The sequence below is a fragment of the Mesoplodon densirostris genome, chromosome 5 (genome assembly GCF_025265405.1).
Source record: "Mesoplodon densirostris isolate mMesDen1 chromosome 5, mMesDen1 primary haplotype, whole genome shotgun sequence".
Classification (NCBI taxonomy): Eukaryota; Metazoa; Chordata; class Mammalia; order Artiodactyla; family Ziphiidae; genus Mesoplodon; species Mesoplodon densirostris.
Genome location: NC_082665.1, coordinates 82,040,838 through 82,058,323, shown reverse-complemented (window position 1 = coordinate 82,058,323; position 17,486 = coordinate 82,040,838). Strand labels below are relative to the sequence as shown.

Here is a 17,486-nt window from a genome sequence, read left to right as displayed (position 1 = left end):
AGCCCTAAGTCCCAGGCCTGGAGGCGTCACAGTTCCCTCAGATCCAGCTTTCATACCCTAGCCAAAGCCATCGAAGTCATGGGGGAGAAAGTTACCTTTAAGAAAAGTTTTAACACAAAGCATTAACCTCTGGCTTGATTAAATGGGTGTATGTTCTTTGGTTGTTTTGGTGGTGATGGTGATAGTAGTGGTGAGACTGTGTTTATTCTTTGTTTTTAAGAATCAGGTGGGAGGTGAGAGGTAGGCAATGGAAGGTAAAATATAGTCAAAACCTATTCGGTAGGTTTAAATCTGATTTCGGGATACAGGTATCCCTCACTTTTCAAAAGTTCACTTTACGCCCCTTTGCTTTGAGGAAAGACCTACATTAGTACAGTCGTCTTGATTCCAGGACCCCTCGGATACCAAAAGCCATCAATCCATCGATCCTCGAGTCCCTTTTATAAAATGGTGTAGCGCAGTTAGCCCCTGTACAGGCTAGTTCCACATCCTCAGTTTCAACCAATTGCAGATCAGAATTCATTCTGTGGTTGGTTGAATCCGAGGATGCGGAAGGGGGGATATGGAGGGCCAATTGTATCTGTTTTTGCTAATGGAAAGAAATCCAAAGAGGATTTTCACTTTTACAAAAAAAGGTAATTGCTTCTTTGCCTTATACCCATTTCAGCTTAGGAAATGTGTCATAGGAATGCTCAAATAGGGGGGGAAACCTGTAAATGGAAAGCAGTGACACAGTGGAGGGAAGGAAATGAAACAATAGTATGTGGGAGAGAATGAAGGGACGATAGAATAAGGAGATTATGTTCACAAGGAAAGGACTCCAGGACATCTCCCCTCCTTGGAGTCACCCCAGAGTTTTGGTTTATTCTAAATTTCATGCATTGAACATCAAAGAAGTGGATGAACAGGGGATTTGAGTCAATGTGTGTCTGGAATGTATAGCAAAGCAACATGGACTGCAGAGGCCCTTTTCCAACTGTGAGACCCTTTGCAACCTGTCATTCCAGGGTTCCCATCTTGACATCTGGGAATCACATCAGAACCCAACCCTGGTGTGATACACAGTCTCTGAAGGCACAGCCCGAGAGTTTAGGAGTGATGGCTCTTTACCGAGTCCACAGCCAAACTGCAGAGAGCAGGGAGCCAGGTTCTTCTCTCCAGCTTTTCAGAGAAGGCCATGTTTCTGAGTCTGATCAAGCTTTTACCCAGCTCCTACCATGTGATGGGTTCAGCTCTGGGAGCTTTTACTATGTTATATTGTTACATCATCACAACGACAACGTCTTTTAATATATATTAGGATTACAGAGGCTTCATACTAAAGCATAGTGGAGAAAACTTTGTGGATGGGCCAGAACAAAGTAAAATTTTTTTTTTGAATTTTTTTTTTTTTTTGGATGCGTTGGGTCTTCGTTGCTGTGCGTGGGCTTTCTCTAGTTGCATTGAGCGGGGGCTGCTCTTCATTGCGGTGCTCTGGCTTCTCATTGCAGTGGCTTCTCTTGTTGCAGAGCACGGGCTCTAGGCGCATGGGCTCAGTAGTTGTGGCTCGCGGGCTCTAGAGCGCAGACTCAGTAGTTGTGGAGCACGGGCTTAGTTGCCCCACGGCACGTGGGATCTTCCCGGACCAGGGCTCGAACCCGTGTCCCCTGCATTGGCAGGCGGATTCTCAACCACTGTGCCACCAGGGAAGTCCCCAAAGTAAAATTCTTTACCCAACCCCTACTCACCTCTAGGTTCATGGTAATTCTTCGAGGGGCAATAGTGTAATTGCCCAGACATCAGCTCATAGTTTTCTTTCATTTCTTCCTTTAGTGTAGTCCAGTGTATCTCAGATTGTAGCGTGGACAAGATTTACAGTATTCACAGTACTTCATTAATAAAGGAATTTTAAAGGAATGTCAGGGGTGACTTGCCTGTTCCTCCCCAAAGTGATACCACACTAACCTTTATTATTACCTTCTATCAATAGAATGCCTTCTTTGTGCCTCTCTTCCCACTGAAGGCTGCTCTTATCCAGGACTCCAGTTTGGTATCCCTTCCCCAGGAGGTCTTCCCCACCCACCCATGCCCATGGTGACCTTCTCTCTTTTGCCCTGCTACAACTCACATTGCCTCTCCACTCCTCCACACCTGAAGTCCTGCGCTGAAGTGCTAGGTATCTTTCTGTTTACCCTCCAGTCTCCCCCAAACTTGAGAGAGCTAATATTCAGAGCCTATGCACTGTGGAAGGAAAACAGAGTCTTAAAAGTTCTTACAAGAGCTCCCACTTTTTTAGGCAAGACATGTTTATACAAAGAGAAATTGATTCTTTGAGAGCAACTGTTGGCTCGAAAAATGTACATAAGGAGATTCAGGACCATAATTAAAAACATGTGATGTTCTGGTCAGTGTTGCCCCCTGCTTAGGAAAAGCTGAACGCAATTTCACCCCACCAAGGTAACCAGAGTTTTCATAAAAAACATGTATATGTTTTCAATCTAGGGAGGTCTAGGGTGGTCACTTGTATAAAAAGAAAACCGGAACAACCATTTGTGGCAGTAGCTGTGGTTCTTGTTACTCCTCCATGTGTAGGGAAGGAAGGGCTTCGGTTTTTTGCCCCTCTTCTTACTGAAGAAGTCTGTCATGTGGTACCATTTACGTTCCATCTGCTGTTAATTTACTTCCACCATTTGTCCTTCCTTAAAGCAGCATTTATGGTGATGCGAAGGCCTGGAAAGGTATTTCAGGAATTCGTTTATCAGCAAGAGAGGTAGGTGGGAGACAGCATTACCAGCTTTGGAGCCGATGAAGCAGCCCCAGGGAGCGCAAGGCCGCAGAGGGGCTGGCTCTGCCAGTGTGGACAGCCCTGCCCGGAGTGTGAGAGGCACAATCACACCTTTGCCGGGGGGCGGGGGGCAGGCCCCTTCCCTGTAACACAGCTGTGTTCAAAACACAGGACACACAAGAGAAAATAGCTTTTCATCAGGCTTCTGCGGTTTGGCTTCCCCTTTCAGACAAGACAGGGAACAGCAGAGCTTTAGCCTGGAGGAAAGGAAAACCTGTGCTGTGGGAGGAGAGGTGAGAGGGACTTGATCCTAGACAGCCCCTTGTGGGAAGGGTGACAGCTGAGGATAAAACAGTTCTACTTGGGCTTCCCTGGTGGCGCAGTGGTTGAGAGTCCGCCTGCCGGTGCAGGGGACACGGGTTCGTGCCCCGGTCCGGGAAGATCCCACATGCCGCGGAGCGGCTGGGCCCGTGAGCCATGGCCGCTGAGCCTGTGCGTCCGGAGCCTGTGCTCCGCAACGTGAGAGGCCCATGTACTGCAAAACAAACAAACAAACAAAAAAAAAACCAGTCTACTTGACCCTGATGACCCAGCTGTTTGCTATTTTCATTCCCCAAAAGCTCCCTGTTCCTTTATGGTATCCATCATAAATGAACTCTGAAGTTGCTATTTGCGTGCTGTTTCCTGAGTTTTGAACACCTTTCAGTTTTTGTTAAAGGGGACACCAGAATTTATTTTTCAGACCTCTGTGAAGGGTTGCTCAGTGATTATATGTCAACTCTGTTCTGGTGTGTTCCCACAGGATGTTACTCGGCGACATTAGCATATAATAATTCTTGTTGGTTACTGTGCTATCACCAGTCCCAAAATATGTATTGCTTCTTCCTGTGGCAGAGTCAAAGGCAAACTGAAGGAAACACCTCCTGAGAGGCAGGGGCAAGAGGGTATGAAGCAGGTGAACCCTGGAGGTGGATACTTAAGTTTAAGGCTGGGTTTACTCGTTGATCTTCAGTAAATTAGTCGATGTCTCTGTGTCTCAGCTTCTCCATCTGTGAAATGGAGATGGCAGAGGGCCTGCTTCACTAATGGGCAGACCGGCTGAGGGGATGTATCACAAAGGATAACTTAACCATTGCCCTGCTCTTCCAGTATTAAACGATGGTGAGTGACGGCGTCTTACCTTTTTCCCTCTTCCCAGTGGTTGCATTTCATAGCAGATACCCTCTCCTTAATCCTCGTGGCCAGCCCCTATTACCTGCTCACATTCCCAGAAAAAAAGTTAGCCTGGAAAAGGAGGAGCGTGTTGTCTCTACAATTCTCACCCCTGATTCAGAGTGTTCTGATTATATTACTATGTTACATTTTTGTACTCTTTTATAATTTTCAAAGTGCTTTTGTAACTTGTGCCACATCCAGATGACAGTTTATTAGGATCTGTCAGCCTTCTGGTAAGGCTGCCGCTCACCAGGTCTGCCCATTCTAGGCTCAGGAACCTTGATGAATAATTCTGGGTCCATCTGAACCAGTATCTGTCAGGGGCAAAAAGTGCAACGGTACCTTTACCTCAGAACTGATAAAGACCCTGGAAGGCTTGAGAAGGATAAAGCTATGGAATGTGAGGGGACTGCATACAGTTTACCACACTCCAACTCCAAATAACACACAGTTATTTATTTACTTACTTATTTACTTAGCTGTGTTGGGTCTTCGTTGCTGCGTGCGGGCTTTCTCTGGCTGTGGCGAGCGGGGGCCACTCTTCTTTGCAGCGTGCGGGCTTCTCATCGTGGTGGTTCCTCTTGTTGCAGAGCACGGGCTCTAGAGTGCAGGCTTAGTTGCTCCATGGCATGTGGGATCTTCCCGGACCAGGGATCAAACCCATGTCCCCTGCATTGGCAGATGGATTCTTAACCTCTCTGCCACCAGAGAAGTCCCACACACAGTTTATTAAGTCTCACCTCACTACAGAATTAGTGAAACCCTCGGCAGCTTTGCTTGATTAAGGGAAAGTGCCTCTGCCCTGGTCTGCTTCAGATTCTGTTCTTTCAGTGCTTGGGCCAGTGCTTCTCAAACTTGAATATGCATTGGAACACCTGGGGATTGGGTTAAAGTGCACACTCTGATTCGGCAGGTCTGGGATAGAGCCCGAGATTCTGCATCTCCAACAACCTCTAAGGTGATGCTGATTCTGCTGGTCCAGCAACCTCACTTTGAGCAGCAAGGGCAGAGGCTTTGCACTTTTTGCTGATCTTTTTCTGTGTCCCATTCCTTCTCGTGTTGGTTAAATGAAAAGAGAACAAATGACTGAGCATCTGTATTAGAGTGATCACTTCCTCCTATCAGGACTTTTAAACTTTTGTTCTATTAGCAGAACGTTCTCTCTCCATGCCTGCAATTGCTCAGAATTCATCCTTGAAGTACAGAGATTTTTAAAAAATCGACCATTTCTATATCCCAGTCCTTGTATGCTCACACAGTAGGGAGGTTCGCTCTCCTATAGTCCACAGTCTTTAGGATGCTGCAGAGGTAGGAGGGACTATATGGTCCTTCCTGGCTTAGAAAAAGAAGAAGCTTATCTTCCAGGTTTGGTATCACCTGTACAAGCTGCCTTCTTTCGGTATCAAATGTCCACATTGGGCAGTAGCTACCTAGGGTTTTTGTGTGTGTGTGTGTGCGGTACGCAGGCCTCTCACTGCTGCGGCCTCTCCCGTCGCGGAGCACAGGCTCCGGAAGCGCAGGCTCAGCGGCCATGGCTCACGGGCCCAGCCGCTCCACGGCACGTGGGATCTTCCCGGACCGAGGCACGAACCCGTGTCCCCTGCATCGGCAGGCGGACTCTCAACCACTGCGCCACCAGGGAAGCCCTAGGGTTTTACTATTTGACATTTTCATGCCCATTCTGTATTGGGCTACACTGTCAAATCCATTATCTTCTATAATGTTTTCAGCATTCTGGTGATACAGTATCATTGATCCCATTTTTAGATAATAGAAAAGTCATAAAGAGATTTGCCTGTCACTAACAAACAGGAGATTGGAGTCATAAACCTAGATCTTTTCCCTGGAAGGCAATATTCAGTCTATTTCCCCGTCACGCTCTCCTTTCGAAGCCCCTAAAAAGAATCTTGTTGTGAATGAAATAAACCATGGAGTCATTTCATTTCAGCAAGTTCTATATTCTGGTGCCCATATAACTGAGCACCTGCTGGTCTCTGCTCTTGTGCACTGAGGCAGTCAGGGGCAGAAGAGAATACCAAGAATTTGGATTCAACATTGTCCTTTCCCTTAGTGTTCAAGTTTAGCTTTTCCAGAGGCATTACTCATTTCAGTTCCAAAACAAATGACAGTGCTGTGGAGTTGGGGGATCATCTCTGTCATTCTTATGATGATTGATGACCCAAGAAACTGCTGAAGAGTAGGGAACATAACATCCTAAGAATTTAGGACTCCTATGTGGATTTGGTCCATCATATTCTCCTACTTCTCCTCTAACAAGCTCAACTCTGCAGGATACATATCCTGGGCATGGGATCATAAGCCAAGCTCATCAAAAGTTAACTAATATTATTTTTCTTTGATTTAAGGAGCCAGGAGGAGAGGCTGCCAATCTCTCCACCTCTGCCAGCTTTATAGTCTCATCTCCCAGCTTAGTGAGAGCAGTGAACTGCCCAAGGACCAATTCGTTTCTAAGGGGGAGTCCCGCTCACACAAGAGGGAGATAATTAGGCCTTCCCCTGCCCCTCCTGGGTATCCCTAGAGATGCTTTTACAAACTTTACCTTGGCAATAGACACCAAAAACTGTACAGACTGGAAATCATCTGAGCCTCTTGTAATGTGGCATGTTGAGTTAAAGCCAAGTTAATATTTAGGGGATTATAGAACTCTGACAAAGATTTCTGTAAAATTACCTCTGGAGTTAAAAGCAGCAAATGGAAAAAAAAATAACCCCCTTGCATGAGCCCAACTCCCTGGCCCCCACAAATAAATGTAAACAGGACCGGGACCTCCACTCTCCACCCATACTTTCACATTTGTGATGCATTTCTTTGCTCCAAAAGGAATGCAGAGTTTCTCTCTCTAAAAGATTTTTGTTTTTGAACAATCCTCTCCTATCTATTTATACTAAAATTAAAAACCAAGAGGAGAAGTCAAGGAGCAGTGAGTATTTTTTATAAATTCAAACTTCTACCTACCATTTTCTGACCTTTCAACCTATTGGAACAAAAACTTATCCTAATTCTCTGCCAGCAAAACTCTGTGACAAATCCAGGTGGATTGATGACCAGTAACAGAAAATTCTCTCTGGTCCATCTTGTGGCTTTGGCTACCTTGGAGACCCTTCATTACCACCCCTATCCCCTGACTCCTGTGTTATAAAATCTCCAAATCATAAAAACAAGGAAGATTGTGTATAAGAGAGAAATTCGTTGTGGTGAGAAACCTACTCATCAGTAACACTCATCAGCCTCATATCTAGAGATTATTTTTCTGGCCCAGGCATTTTATTGTTGCTTCTTTACTTATTTAGCCCTTTGCAAATCCCTCTTTTCACTCCTACTTTTGCTCCTTGCTTCTCTCCACAGTTGATATTTACCAAATGACACTGCCCCACCCCCTACTCCCCATGGACCAGGAGAAGCAGCCAGTGCTTCATAGACATCTGGTAGACCTCCAGAGGGTTTTTTGTGGGTGCAGGGAGCAGGCTGGCTTCAGAGATGTAGGTGGTCTCAGTTCATTTATTCTGTAAACACTTCAGGTACCTGTGAGTGTCAAGCACTGTGCCAGGCACAGGGGAACAAGGATGAGCATTATAGTTCCCTGCCCACTGAGCAGCAGGGATCTACCCAGGAATAGGGTGGTCAGATGAAACTAATAGAAATACAGGACATCCAGTTAAATTTCAGGTAAAGAACAAATAATTTTTTAGTATAAGTATAATCATTTTAGTATAGTACAATACATTTTTTACTATGTCCCATTAGAGACATACCTATACTAAAAAAAAAATATTTGTTGTTTATCTGAAATTCACATTTGGCTGGATACCTGGCAACCTGCCCTAGAGGCACCTGACCTAACCCTCTTGGGTCAGCGGATGTCTAGGGTTAACCCATAACTTCTTTCATGCCCAGAGTCCCCACAGGGATGCTGTAAGGCAATCTGAAGGTGAAGGAAGGCATGCTCCCAGGTACGAGAGCTCTGACTCACACAGTCCATGGTGCTTAACAGCCAACACTTGGTGACTGGAGACAGGGGCAGGGAAAGGGGGCTGAGTGACTGTCCTCTCCTAAAGTCTGATGCCGTAGCATTCTCCAGGGGACATCAGTGCCTTCCAGGATATGGAATATTGATCTGCCTGTGTCTAGGCCATTGGTGTTTTCTTTTTACATTAACACAATGCCTAGACAAGGACAGATAAAGCTTCCAGAGGAGTAATAATAATAATAACAATTAATAATAATAATAAAATTTAACATCTCCTGACTTCCTGTTTTGTGCTAGGAACAGTGCTTCACACCGATTCTGTCATTTCAGCTTCCCAACAACCCTATGAGTTAAGTATAGTTATTATCTCCATTTTGTAGATGGGGAAATTGGTATGAAGAGGACATGAAATAAAAGATCTCCATAAGTAAGAAAATTTTATTTAAAAAATTCAGAAACTGATCCAATAAAATTATTGAGGGAGATTTACTATAATCATGTGAAATTTGAAAGTTTTTGGAAGAAAGTGCTATTATTTAAACTGTTGTTATAACCCAGAGCTTTATGTAGAAAGAAAAAACTAGTAAATGCATGAGAAACTATACCTCTAACAACTTGTATGTTTTGAGATTTAAAAATTTGTTTAATGCTCAACATCTTATATATACATATTGGGGTATACTTTGTACTTCACAAATTTTTAAGTTTTAATAATCCCAGCTATAGAAATTTCTAAAATAAAGTTCAAAAATAAAGGTATCTTCCATTTTTGAAATGTGATTAGGTTCCAAGGGACCAGAGGAATACTTTAGTTTCGTGACTATACATGGACTAACATAGATAGAAAATAAATACTGCTCCCAAATTTCTTATCTTGAGAAGGATCTTTTAAAATTAACCTTTGTAATCACGATGGTTTTTAAAATACCATCCAGTGATAGCACTATCTTGATTTTATTTGTGATAGGAGTAAAAAATTCAGCTTTTAGAATCTTCGGGCTGGAAGATGTAAAAACCTCCCATGTGTTTGTGGGCAGCCAGTATCATATGTGTGTCAGAAAGGGAAACATCTTCAAGATGAGCTTTTATTCCCAGGCGCTGGTTCTTGAAATCTACTCTTGTATATTTCACTCAATCATGGGATGGAAAATAAGTTTTTCATTATGTATGCAAAACTATAGGAAGCCTATAAAAGTTATATTAAAAATGCATTTAAATTTTCTCAGCAATAGCTTATTACACAATAAATAATGTCCTATTACTTAATGGATGATCTACTCTCCTTCCCAGTTTTCACCTTCAGCATCTCTCCCTGGGCTGGACTAACAGGAGGACTCCAACCCCTGAGGACCCCAAACTAGGAACCCTCCCTCAAGGCCAGGACCCCTCTCTGGGCCAGTCAGAAAAGCTGCAGGATCCAACCCTCAACAATGCCCACCACAGACATGGCCCCAGAATGGGTGCAAAGTAACTGAAAAAAAATCATCAACAGCCCCTCTATGTTGATTTTCCCTAAAAAAGCAGTGCCGCTAAGAAAACCAAGATTTTATTTTCTCACCCTAACTTAAGAAATATGACAGGTTTACTTTGGCCCTTATGGAAAAATAGCCATATGTTTGAAAAAGCCAGGATTTTTCTGTGAATTTGAGGCGCCTTCCCTCAACCTCTAGGAAAAATACGAAAACCAAGTAAATACACACAGACAACCAACAGAATTATTAAGCCATCTTGGTGAATGGATTTCTAGAGATTTTAACCCTTGTGTTTATAAGGAAAGAATTAATCCTAACCTCAAATTATATGATTGATAGTGATTATTAAATTGAAATTAAAGTAGCTCTAGTCTGGCTCGATATTAGAAGGCAGGTAAGGGAATATAAATGCATACTACTTTTCTCTAATCGTTCAGCACCTCAGTGAGCATCAGTGAGCTATTTCTGCAGCTTGTCTGTGGGGTCTTACTCTATCTAAGCCACTGTTAGCCCTTAGAGAGGTAACAAAGTTATTTCACAAATAACCCCTGCCTTAAAGGAGGTAATTTTAATGACCCACAGAGTGTTTTATAAATTCTACTATACAAGATATTTGGAGCTATTAATGTCATTCATGGAAAACCTCTTTCCTCCAACATAATAAAATTCAGAAAGATTTTTCTTGCTTCATAAAATGGAAGAGTCCCACTGATTTCCTTAAAATAACAAAACCATGAGATTACACAGTCCATTTGAAATGTTCTTACTATAATAATTTCAGTACAAACAGATCAGCATATATAAGTTTTCTAGAAAATTCCTGGCATGAATTTCATATGAAAGCATGCTTTGGAAAGCTAGATAAGAATATGGTAGATGACCATAAAAACTGCTTTTCGTCCTCTGAATCCTTCAAAAGGATTTCTAATACAAAGTTGCCATAAACACCAATGTTTCTAAACTTCTGGCAGAATACACTGTAGAAGCAATTTCAAAGACCTGTGTCCACAGTAGTTACTCAATAAATATTTGTCAAATGACAAATTAAAAAATTGAGCAGGTACAGTTTTCAGTTTTGAATAAGAAGCAGTTAGCAGTTAACACTGTTCTGAAGGGTATATGTGATGAGCATCGAATGCAATGATTTTCATTCTTTTAGGAGAAAACCCAGCACTGAAATTGAATTTCTTGAGAATCTGGAAGAAGCCAGCCTCACTGTTGATGAAAATGAAGACCGTGAAAAGCTCCAGGTTAAAATACAGGCTTTTGAAGAGAAAATAAATGCTGAGGGCAACACCCCTGGCTCAATCAGAAGATACAGTTTGGACCAAATTTCTAAGGAGGAAAGAAAAGACATTAGATTTAATAGGTATAAATTTTGTTTGGCTGGTTTTTAGAATATGTGCTTCATGTTTGCTATTAGTTTTGTTATCACACTTTTATTAAGTGGTTTTTAAATATCTTTTACCTTTAGCAAAATTCATCCACAGTGCTTTCGTTATCCAAAGAAGCTCGCTATATTAAAAGGAGAATTCAAATAAAAGTCACAAACCTATGGTTTATTTTTTAAAAACACTTCTTAAATATGAATATGCTGATATTGAGAATGACTGTCAAAAGCTTTTCTTGATCTCTGATGAAAAAGCAGAAGCAAAAGTAGAACAAAGAATATAAATATGTAAGTTCACCATTTCCCAGCCAGTTCTGCCATGTAACTGATTTTTAAATCTTTGTTTTGGGAGGTAGCCTAGATCTACAAAGGTTTAGCTTATTACATAATGTGTATGTTTTATCAAATTCAGTTAATAGCACCAATTTTCAGTTTCACACTCTAGAGGAAGTAACTTTTGCCACAGTGTTATTATTCTTTCTTTTCCTTGTCAGTAAACGGTAGCCCAGCTTCTTTACCTGCCTCAGCCTTCCCTTTGTTTGTATTGTAGGTCAAAGAGTTTGGCTTTGCACACCGCGCTAACGAATGACTTGAGTTCAGAGGATGGGGAAGTTGTAGAGAGTGGAGATACGCCAGCCAGCATCTCTCTTTCAGAAATAGACCCACTTGGCCAAGGACATGACAGGTCGCCCTTTAAGGGAGACACTGATGGATCACAACTGGTAAATTCTTCAGTTTCACACCCAAGTATTATACATATAGAATCTGAGAATTTGCCAGAAACAGTTAAAGAAAACTATCAGGAAGAAACTCCAGATACAACCTCAAGGCCTGTAGAATACCATGATAAGCTCTACTTGCACTTAAAGGAAAACCTCAGTAAAGTGAAAGCATATGCTATGGAAATGGGAAAGAAGATTCCAGTCCCTGACCAGTGTACCATTGAAGGTAAGTGACCTGAACTCACCAAACTTAAGAAATTTCAGGTATCGCTAGAAAAAACAAACAAATAAACAAAACTCCAGTAATGTAAATCGCCATACCCTTCTGGATCTTTTGCAAAATAGATAATTTGAAAATACCCTTACATTATTTTAATTGCTTTTTTTCCCAGTAAGTTTAATCATCTTTTTGATTCCATTTGAATCTACCTAAATCTACCAACTCTGATTTTTTCAAACCTCAAAATATATTGTTTCTGGTTTCCCATCCATAGTGTTCAGGAAAATTCTGGAAAGGGATGTGTGGCCCCCAAAATAGGCTCTGGGGTAGGTGGCCAACCAGAGGCATTTTCAATCCACATGATCATGCAAGAAGCTATGGGCAGCATTGAGCTCCAAGAGATTTACCTTCTGTTCATTCAACAAGCACTTATGAAGCAGCTACCGTATGCCAGGCACTGTGCCAAAGGTTCAGTTATGAACCAAACAGATGCACTCCCTGCTCTCTTGGAGGTTAGACTATCAAAAGAAAAGATCGAAACCATAGTCAGGAGGTGATGTAAGGTCAGGAGCCAGTGAGCGTGTGAGCTAGTCAGAAAACAACAGACAAAGTAAGAAAAGAATGTCAGGGCCGGAACTTCCCTGAGCTGCCCGATTTAAGGAGATGCCAAAAAAGCTCAATAAAATTTTAAGTAAAGTCAGAATTAGTAACAACATCTTGCCAAGCCATAATGAGCTGAGGCAAATGGAGGTAAGTAGTAATATTGAGCATGTCTTTATTTACAGTTTTGATATTTTGTTTATCATGGACTTTTTGTATTAATTTTGATTTTTAAAAATATTATTTATCTTGACTACTAAATTTTCTGGTGCTCCTTTAAATTCTGTGCCCTAGTCCTGGCCCCAGGAAAGATGATGGGTTGGAGACACAGGTACTAAAATGGCAGAGTGCCCAGGGCAGGCTTACCCTTCTGGTAGTGGGTTGAGCCGGTGTGGATGGCTGAAGGCACTCTCGGGCTAATTAGATCTTTCCTACAATCGCTCTTAAGCAGCAGACATGTTCTTCCCTTGAGATTTAGATTAAGGTCCTTGCCCACTCCTAGGACATGACACCTTTTCACAGGTTTCAGCTCTCATAGAAAGCGTAGAAAAAGCCAGGCAGCCTCTCTCTTCCAGAAAGAAACACAGCTGAAGGATGGGGAATCCAGTTTATATTTACCCACCCACTGACCGTCATCCCCTTTCATGTTTAGGTACTAGGAGGGTTTTTTCATACTCTACTTTCTATTCCCTTCTCCCACTCCAAATCAGAGGAAAGTGGATTCTCATGCTACCAAAGGAAAAGGGCGATTCAAGCATTTTGTAATGACAAATATTACTGTTTAGCATGTTTGTATAGAATCTGACATTTTCTTTTTTAAAAAAACTGAAGTATAGTAGATTTACAATGTTGTGTTAGTTTCAGGTGTACAGCAAAGTGATTCAGTTATACATATATATACGTGTGTGGGTGTATATACATATATTCTTTTTCAGAGTCTTTTCCCTTATAGGTTATTACAAAATATTGAGTATAGCTCCCTGTACTATACAGTAGGTCCTTGTTGGTTTATCCATTTTATATATACGTATTAGTGTGTATATGTTAATCCCAAACTCCTAATTTATCCCTCCCTCCCCCTTTCCCCTTTGGTAACCATAAGTTTGTTTTCTATGTCTGTGGGTCTATTTCTGTTTTCTATATAAGTTCATTTTGTATCATTTTTTTTAGATTCCACATATAAGCGATACCATATGATATTTGTCTTTCTCTGTCTGGCTTACTTCACTTAGTGTGGTGATCTCTAGGGAATCTGACATTTTCAAAAGTGTTTGCATTAATTTATTGATTAGCCTTCTTAAAACTCTTTTTTGAAATGGTAACAATAAAAGTGATATTGCTCATATTCGATATAAGTTTTGGATAATTAAGTACACCAGGACTTGAGAATGGCTAAAATCAATAAGACTGAATTAACACAAACTCTTAACAATTGCATGCTTCACTAATTATCTATGTATTTAACACACATGTTGGAGAATTTAATATAAGAAAGGTTAGGTGAATTTCCCAGTTTGACAGAGGGCGTCTGTAGCAAATATAAACTTAGATACATTTTCATCTACTGAAATAGTTTTTTTTGTTTTTTTGTTTTAAGTTTAGCTTAAATCATTAAAGATGTACTATATGGTGAGGTTTAATCTTGTGAAAATGTGAAAGAAGTCTGGCAGAGTTACTTCAAGCGTCTAGTTGTCAAAATGATATTTCTTATGGCCTTGAATTCTTTTGGGAGTTTGAGAGTTAACTAGGTGACTTGGGGTTTTTCCCCAAAATATTGAATGAATCCATTAACTTTACTTAAAAAAAAAATTTTTTTTTCTTTTCATGTTTTCTACCAAGCATGGCCTAGAACTGAGAATGTATTTTTTTAAGTTGACATTTTGGATTCATTCATGCTTTTGTAATTTCCTGGAAGTTCCTGGGAAATGCCTTGCACTGAGATATGAGTGAGGGATTGAAGATTTATATGACTCACTGTAAATACATCCACGGAGAAGGGACTGGTACTGACTGCAGGGAACACATTGTTATTATTTCAGATTGTGTAAACCACTCAGCAAAACTCCAGCAGTCATCTGGCTGACACAGTTTTGCTTATTGTCATGAGATCACTCAGCTCAACAATATTGTGTTTCTTTCCTTAAAAATTTATTGAAGAAAGATTTAGGCTTAGGATTTGTGTTCTGTTTAATGTGTTGTTGGTATAAAAGAGGGATATTTAGTCTTTCTTGCTAAATTATGCAAAGTAATCAAGAAACAAAGAGGAGAACCATAAAAACCACTTCCACACTATTAAAAAGACAAATAAGCCAGCAGGAAATAAGAACAAGAACACCAACAAACAAAAAAAAATAAAAATAAATAAAAAAAGAACACCAACAAAGAATTAAGAATAATTTTAGACTGTGCTAAAAGGACATGACAAAACAATCCTTTAAAGAAGTTCTTTTTGTATTGGTTTGAATCATATGAAAAAAACTGATGTTCAACTTCCTTATTTTGACTGACAAAAACATCACTTTCATATGGTTCAACATAATACTTCAGTAATAAAATATGTTGAAAGAACAGGAGCCTCATAGTCACTGTACAGCAGAATTCAGTATGTGGTAAATCAAGTCACAAATAGCATTCTTATCCTCAGTCAGCCATCTTATTACTGCATGATATTGATCATAGTGGGAACAGGCAATGGGCAATAGATCAGCACAAATCTATCATCATATCTGGAAAAATTGTCAGGTCTTATTGTCAGGTCAAAAAACCCCAGGTCTTACTGAAGTTGGGTCAGCAGTTCATTTTGGGTATGAAATCCTGTTATTCCCTAGTCAGTTATTCTCTCCTGGGCTCCATTGACCTCTGGCATAGGAGCAGGTTTGCCAGCCACTGAAAGTTATGTATTCATGCGTAGAGTGATAGTCTAATATCTGCCTGATTATGTTTACATAAAAGACCAGAGGAATTTTGTTCATCTGCCAAGGGGTATTTTAAAAATCTGAATCACTGGTATTCATTTATGTGAACAAAAATGATTTAGAGGTTAAAAACAAAGCAGATGATATTGAAATAAATCCTTGAAAATCTGGCCCATCACTGGAGTTCTATAAAGGAAGATATAAAATCTTACAAGAACCCATCAATGCTGCCTTGGTTCGCTTTGAAGTATTTCCTGATTGGGTGAAAATACATCCCATCTGTAGAGCACATCAGCAAGGCTGACTTGCAAAAAGCTAATTTTAAAGCTGGTAATGTGGTCCTTTCTCTAATAGACCCACATGAGTTGATTTTTCTTGACTCGAACAGATATGAGAATATACAAAAATACAATACAGCTCATTGTAAATATCAAGAAGCAGGTGCTATTTTCATAATTAATTATAAATAAGGCTTCCTTATTGAAATTTTGCATGTAGTCAAGTCCAGACTCATATTGGGATGACCAAGGAGACAAAGCCCACACCAGTCCTTTACCTCTTTCTCCTCAGTTGGTCCAATCTGGAGGATAATGATAACACTGGTCCACTTAATGGTTCTGGGGGAGGTTTCTTTCTATCTTGTTTAGAACAGATTGGTTTAATCCTAGGATTAGAATCATTTACCCATGGGAAGAGTTGTAAGATATGCAGGTAGAAAAAAATCCTTAAGTTTTTCCAATTTGAGAGGGAAAACAACAAAATAGGAAGATGTCACAAATTCTCTGGAACCTCATTTCACCGATGTGGTCCACTGAACCTGTTTGGAGAACACTTGTTAGGGAAAAAATTTTCTAGAGAATTTTTCTTGGTGCTTTGGAATTTATCTTGGATGACCTACTCACCAGTTCCCATTTCTCCAGAGTGGATTTGAATCAAAAGAAGACAGGTAAGATGGTGGCAGGGTTCTCCCCTTCACTTTCTCCTGCCACACACATCCTGCTTTCTGTAATCTACATTGGCCCATGAGAAACACCCAAATAATATGGCTAAAGGAAGATCTACAAGTCCTTTTGAAAAGACCCCTTCTGGACTCCTCTACTGAGTTAACATCAAGACACTGCCCTTGTTCATCCCCAGCCAAGAGTAGCTGCAAGGCCTAGACAGATACCATGTCACTGGTAAGGATGTTATGCACTTAAATCCACAACCTAACTTGTTCTACTAGAGGGCATCAGATAACTTTATTTCTCATTAATTATATTTTCACAAGCTCTTCCTTATTAAAAAATAAAAAGTTTGATTTTCTTTGCACATTCAAATAAATGACTAAAGAAAAATGCCCTAGCTGTGCTATTGGACAAAGAAGCGTGCTGCTTATTTGCATACTTGCGTTTGGTTTACCTGATATTATCTATGGATGAGATGTTTATTCATCCAGCTAGGAAACAGTGCAAAGTGAGATTGATAAGGACGTTTTGTATGGAAATTAGGAGAAATTATCTGTCAGTAAATGAAATGAGTCAACTAAACTCTTGAAATGATTAGTTCCTCTAATATAGTGTCCACCTTGGGTATGTGTCTAATGGATTTAAAGGGACTGTGCTAATAAATAAACAGAAGCAAAAGTAAGTATGTAAATTGAGCAAAAAATGCATAGGAGTGCCTTGCAGTATATCTCACCCTAAAAGTAGCCACATTAAAAGAAGAAGAAAGAGGGCTTCCCTGGTGGCGCAGTGGTTGAGAGTCTGCCTGCCAGTGCGGGGGACACGGGTTCGTGCCCCGGTCCGGGAAGATCCCACATGCCACGGAGCGGCTGGGCCTGTGAGCCGAGGCCCGTGTACCGCAAAAAAAAAAAAAAAAAAAAAGAAAAAGAAGAAGAAGAAAGAGGAGGAAGAAAAGGAGGAGATAGCTAGGAGCAGAAGTGGTCCGCTGTGACATATTTCATATTCTTAAATATATTCTTCTAAATGTATTATTTGTAAAATAGAAGGCTATATGGCATTATACTTTTATGTCTGTAGTGAGTATTTTTATCTTTTTTTTAGGGAAGCTCATACTCAGAGATTATTATCAGTCTTCTGTTATTGTTGTTTGGGGACTGTCTTTACTCCAAAGCATACAGTGGTGGACAAAATGGTCCTGAGCCATTGATGGTCCCCAGCAGAAGAGTACATTCCAATCCAATTTGCCACAAACCAAA

The 17,486-nt window shown here is 40.7% G+C and overlaps 1 protein-coding gene across 2 annotated transcripts in view; it reads left to right on the top strand.

The window, feature by feature from the left end:
• The window catches only part of VEPH1 (ventricular zone expressed PH domain containing 1), a 212,218-nt gene that overhangs the window by 106,099 nt on the left and 88,633 nt on the right, over positions 1-17,486 (top strand). For both annotated transcript variants that reach the window (XM_060099986.1, XM_060099985.1), the window contains exons 7-8: positions 10,599-10,808; positions 11,380-11,777. In XM_060099986.1, coding sequence (XP_059955969.1) covers positions 10,599-10,808; positions 11,380-11,777 — 608 coding nt within the window. The remainder of the gene's footprint in view (positions 1-10,598; positions 10,809-11,379; positions 11,778-17,486) is intronic.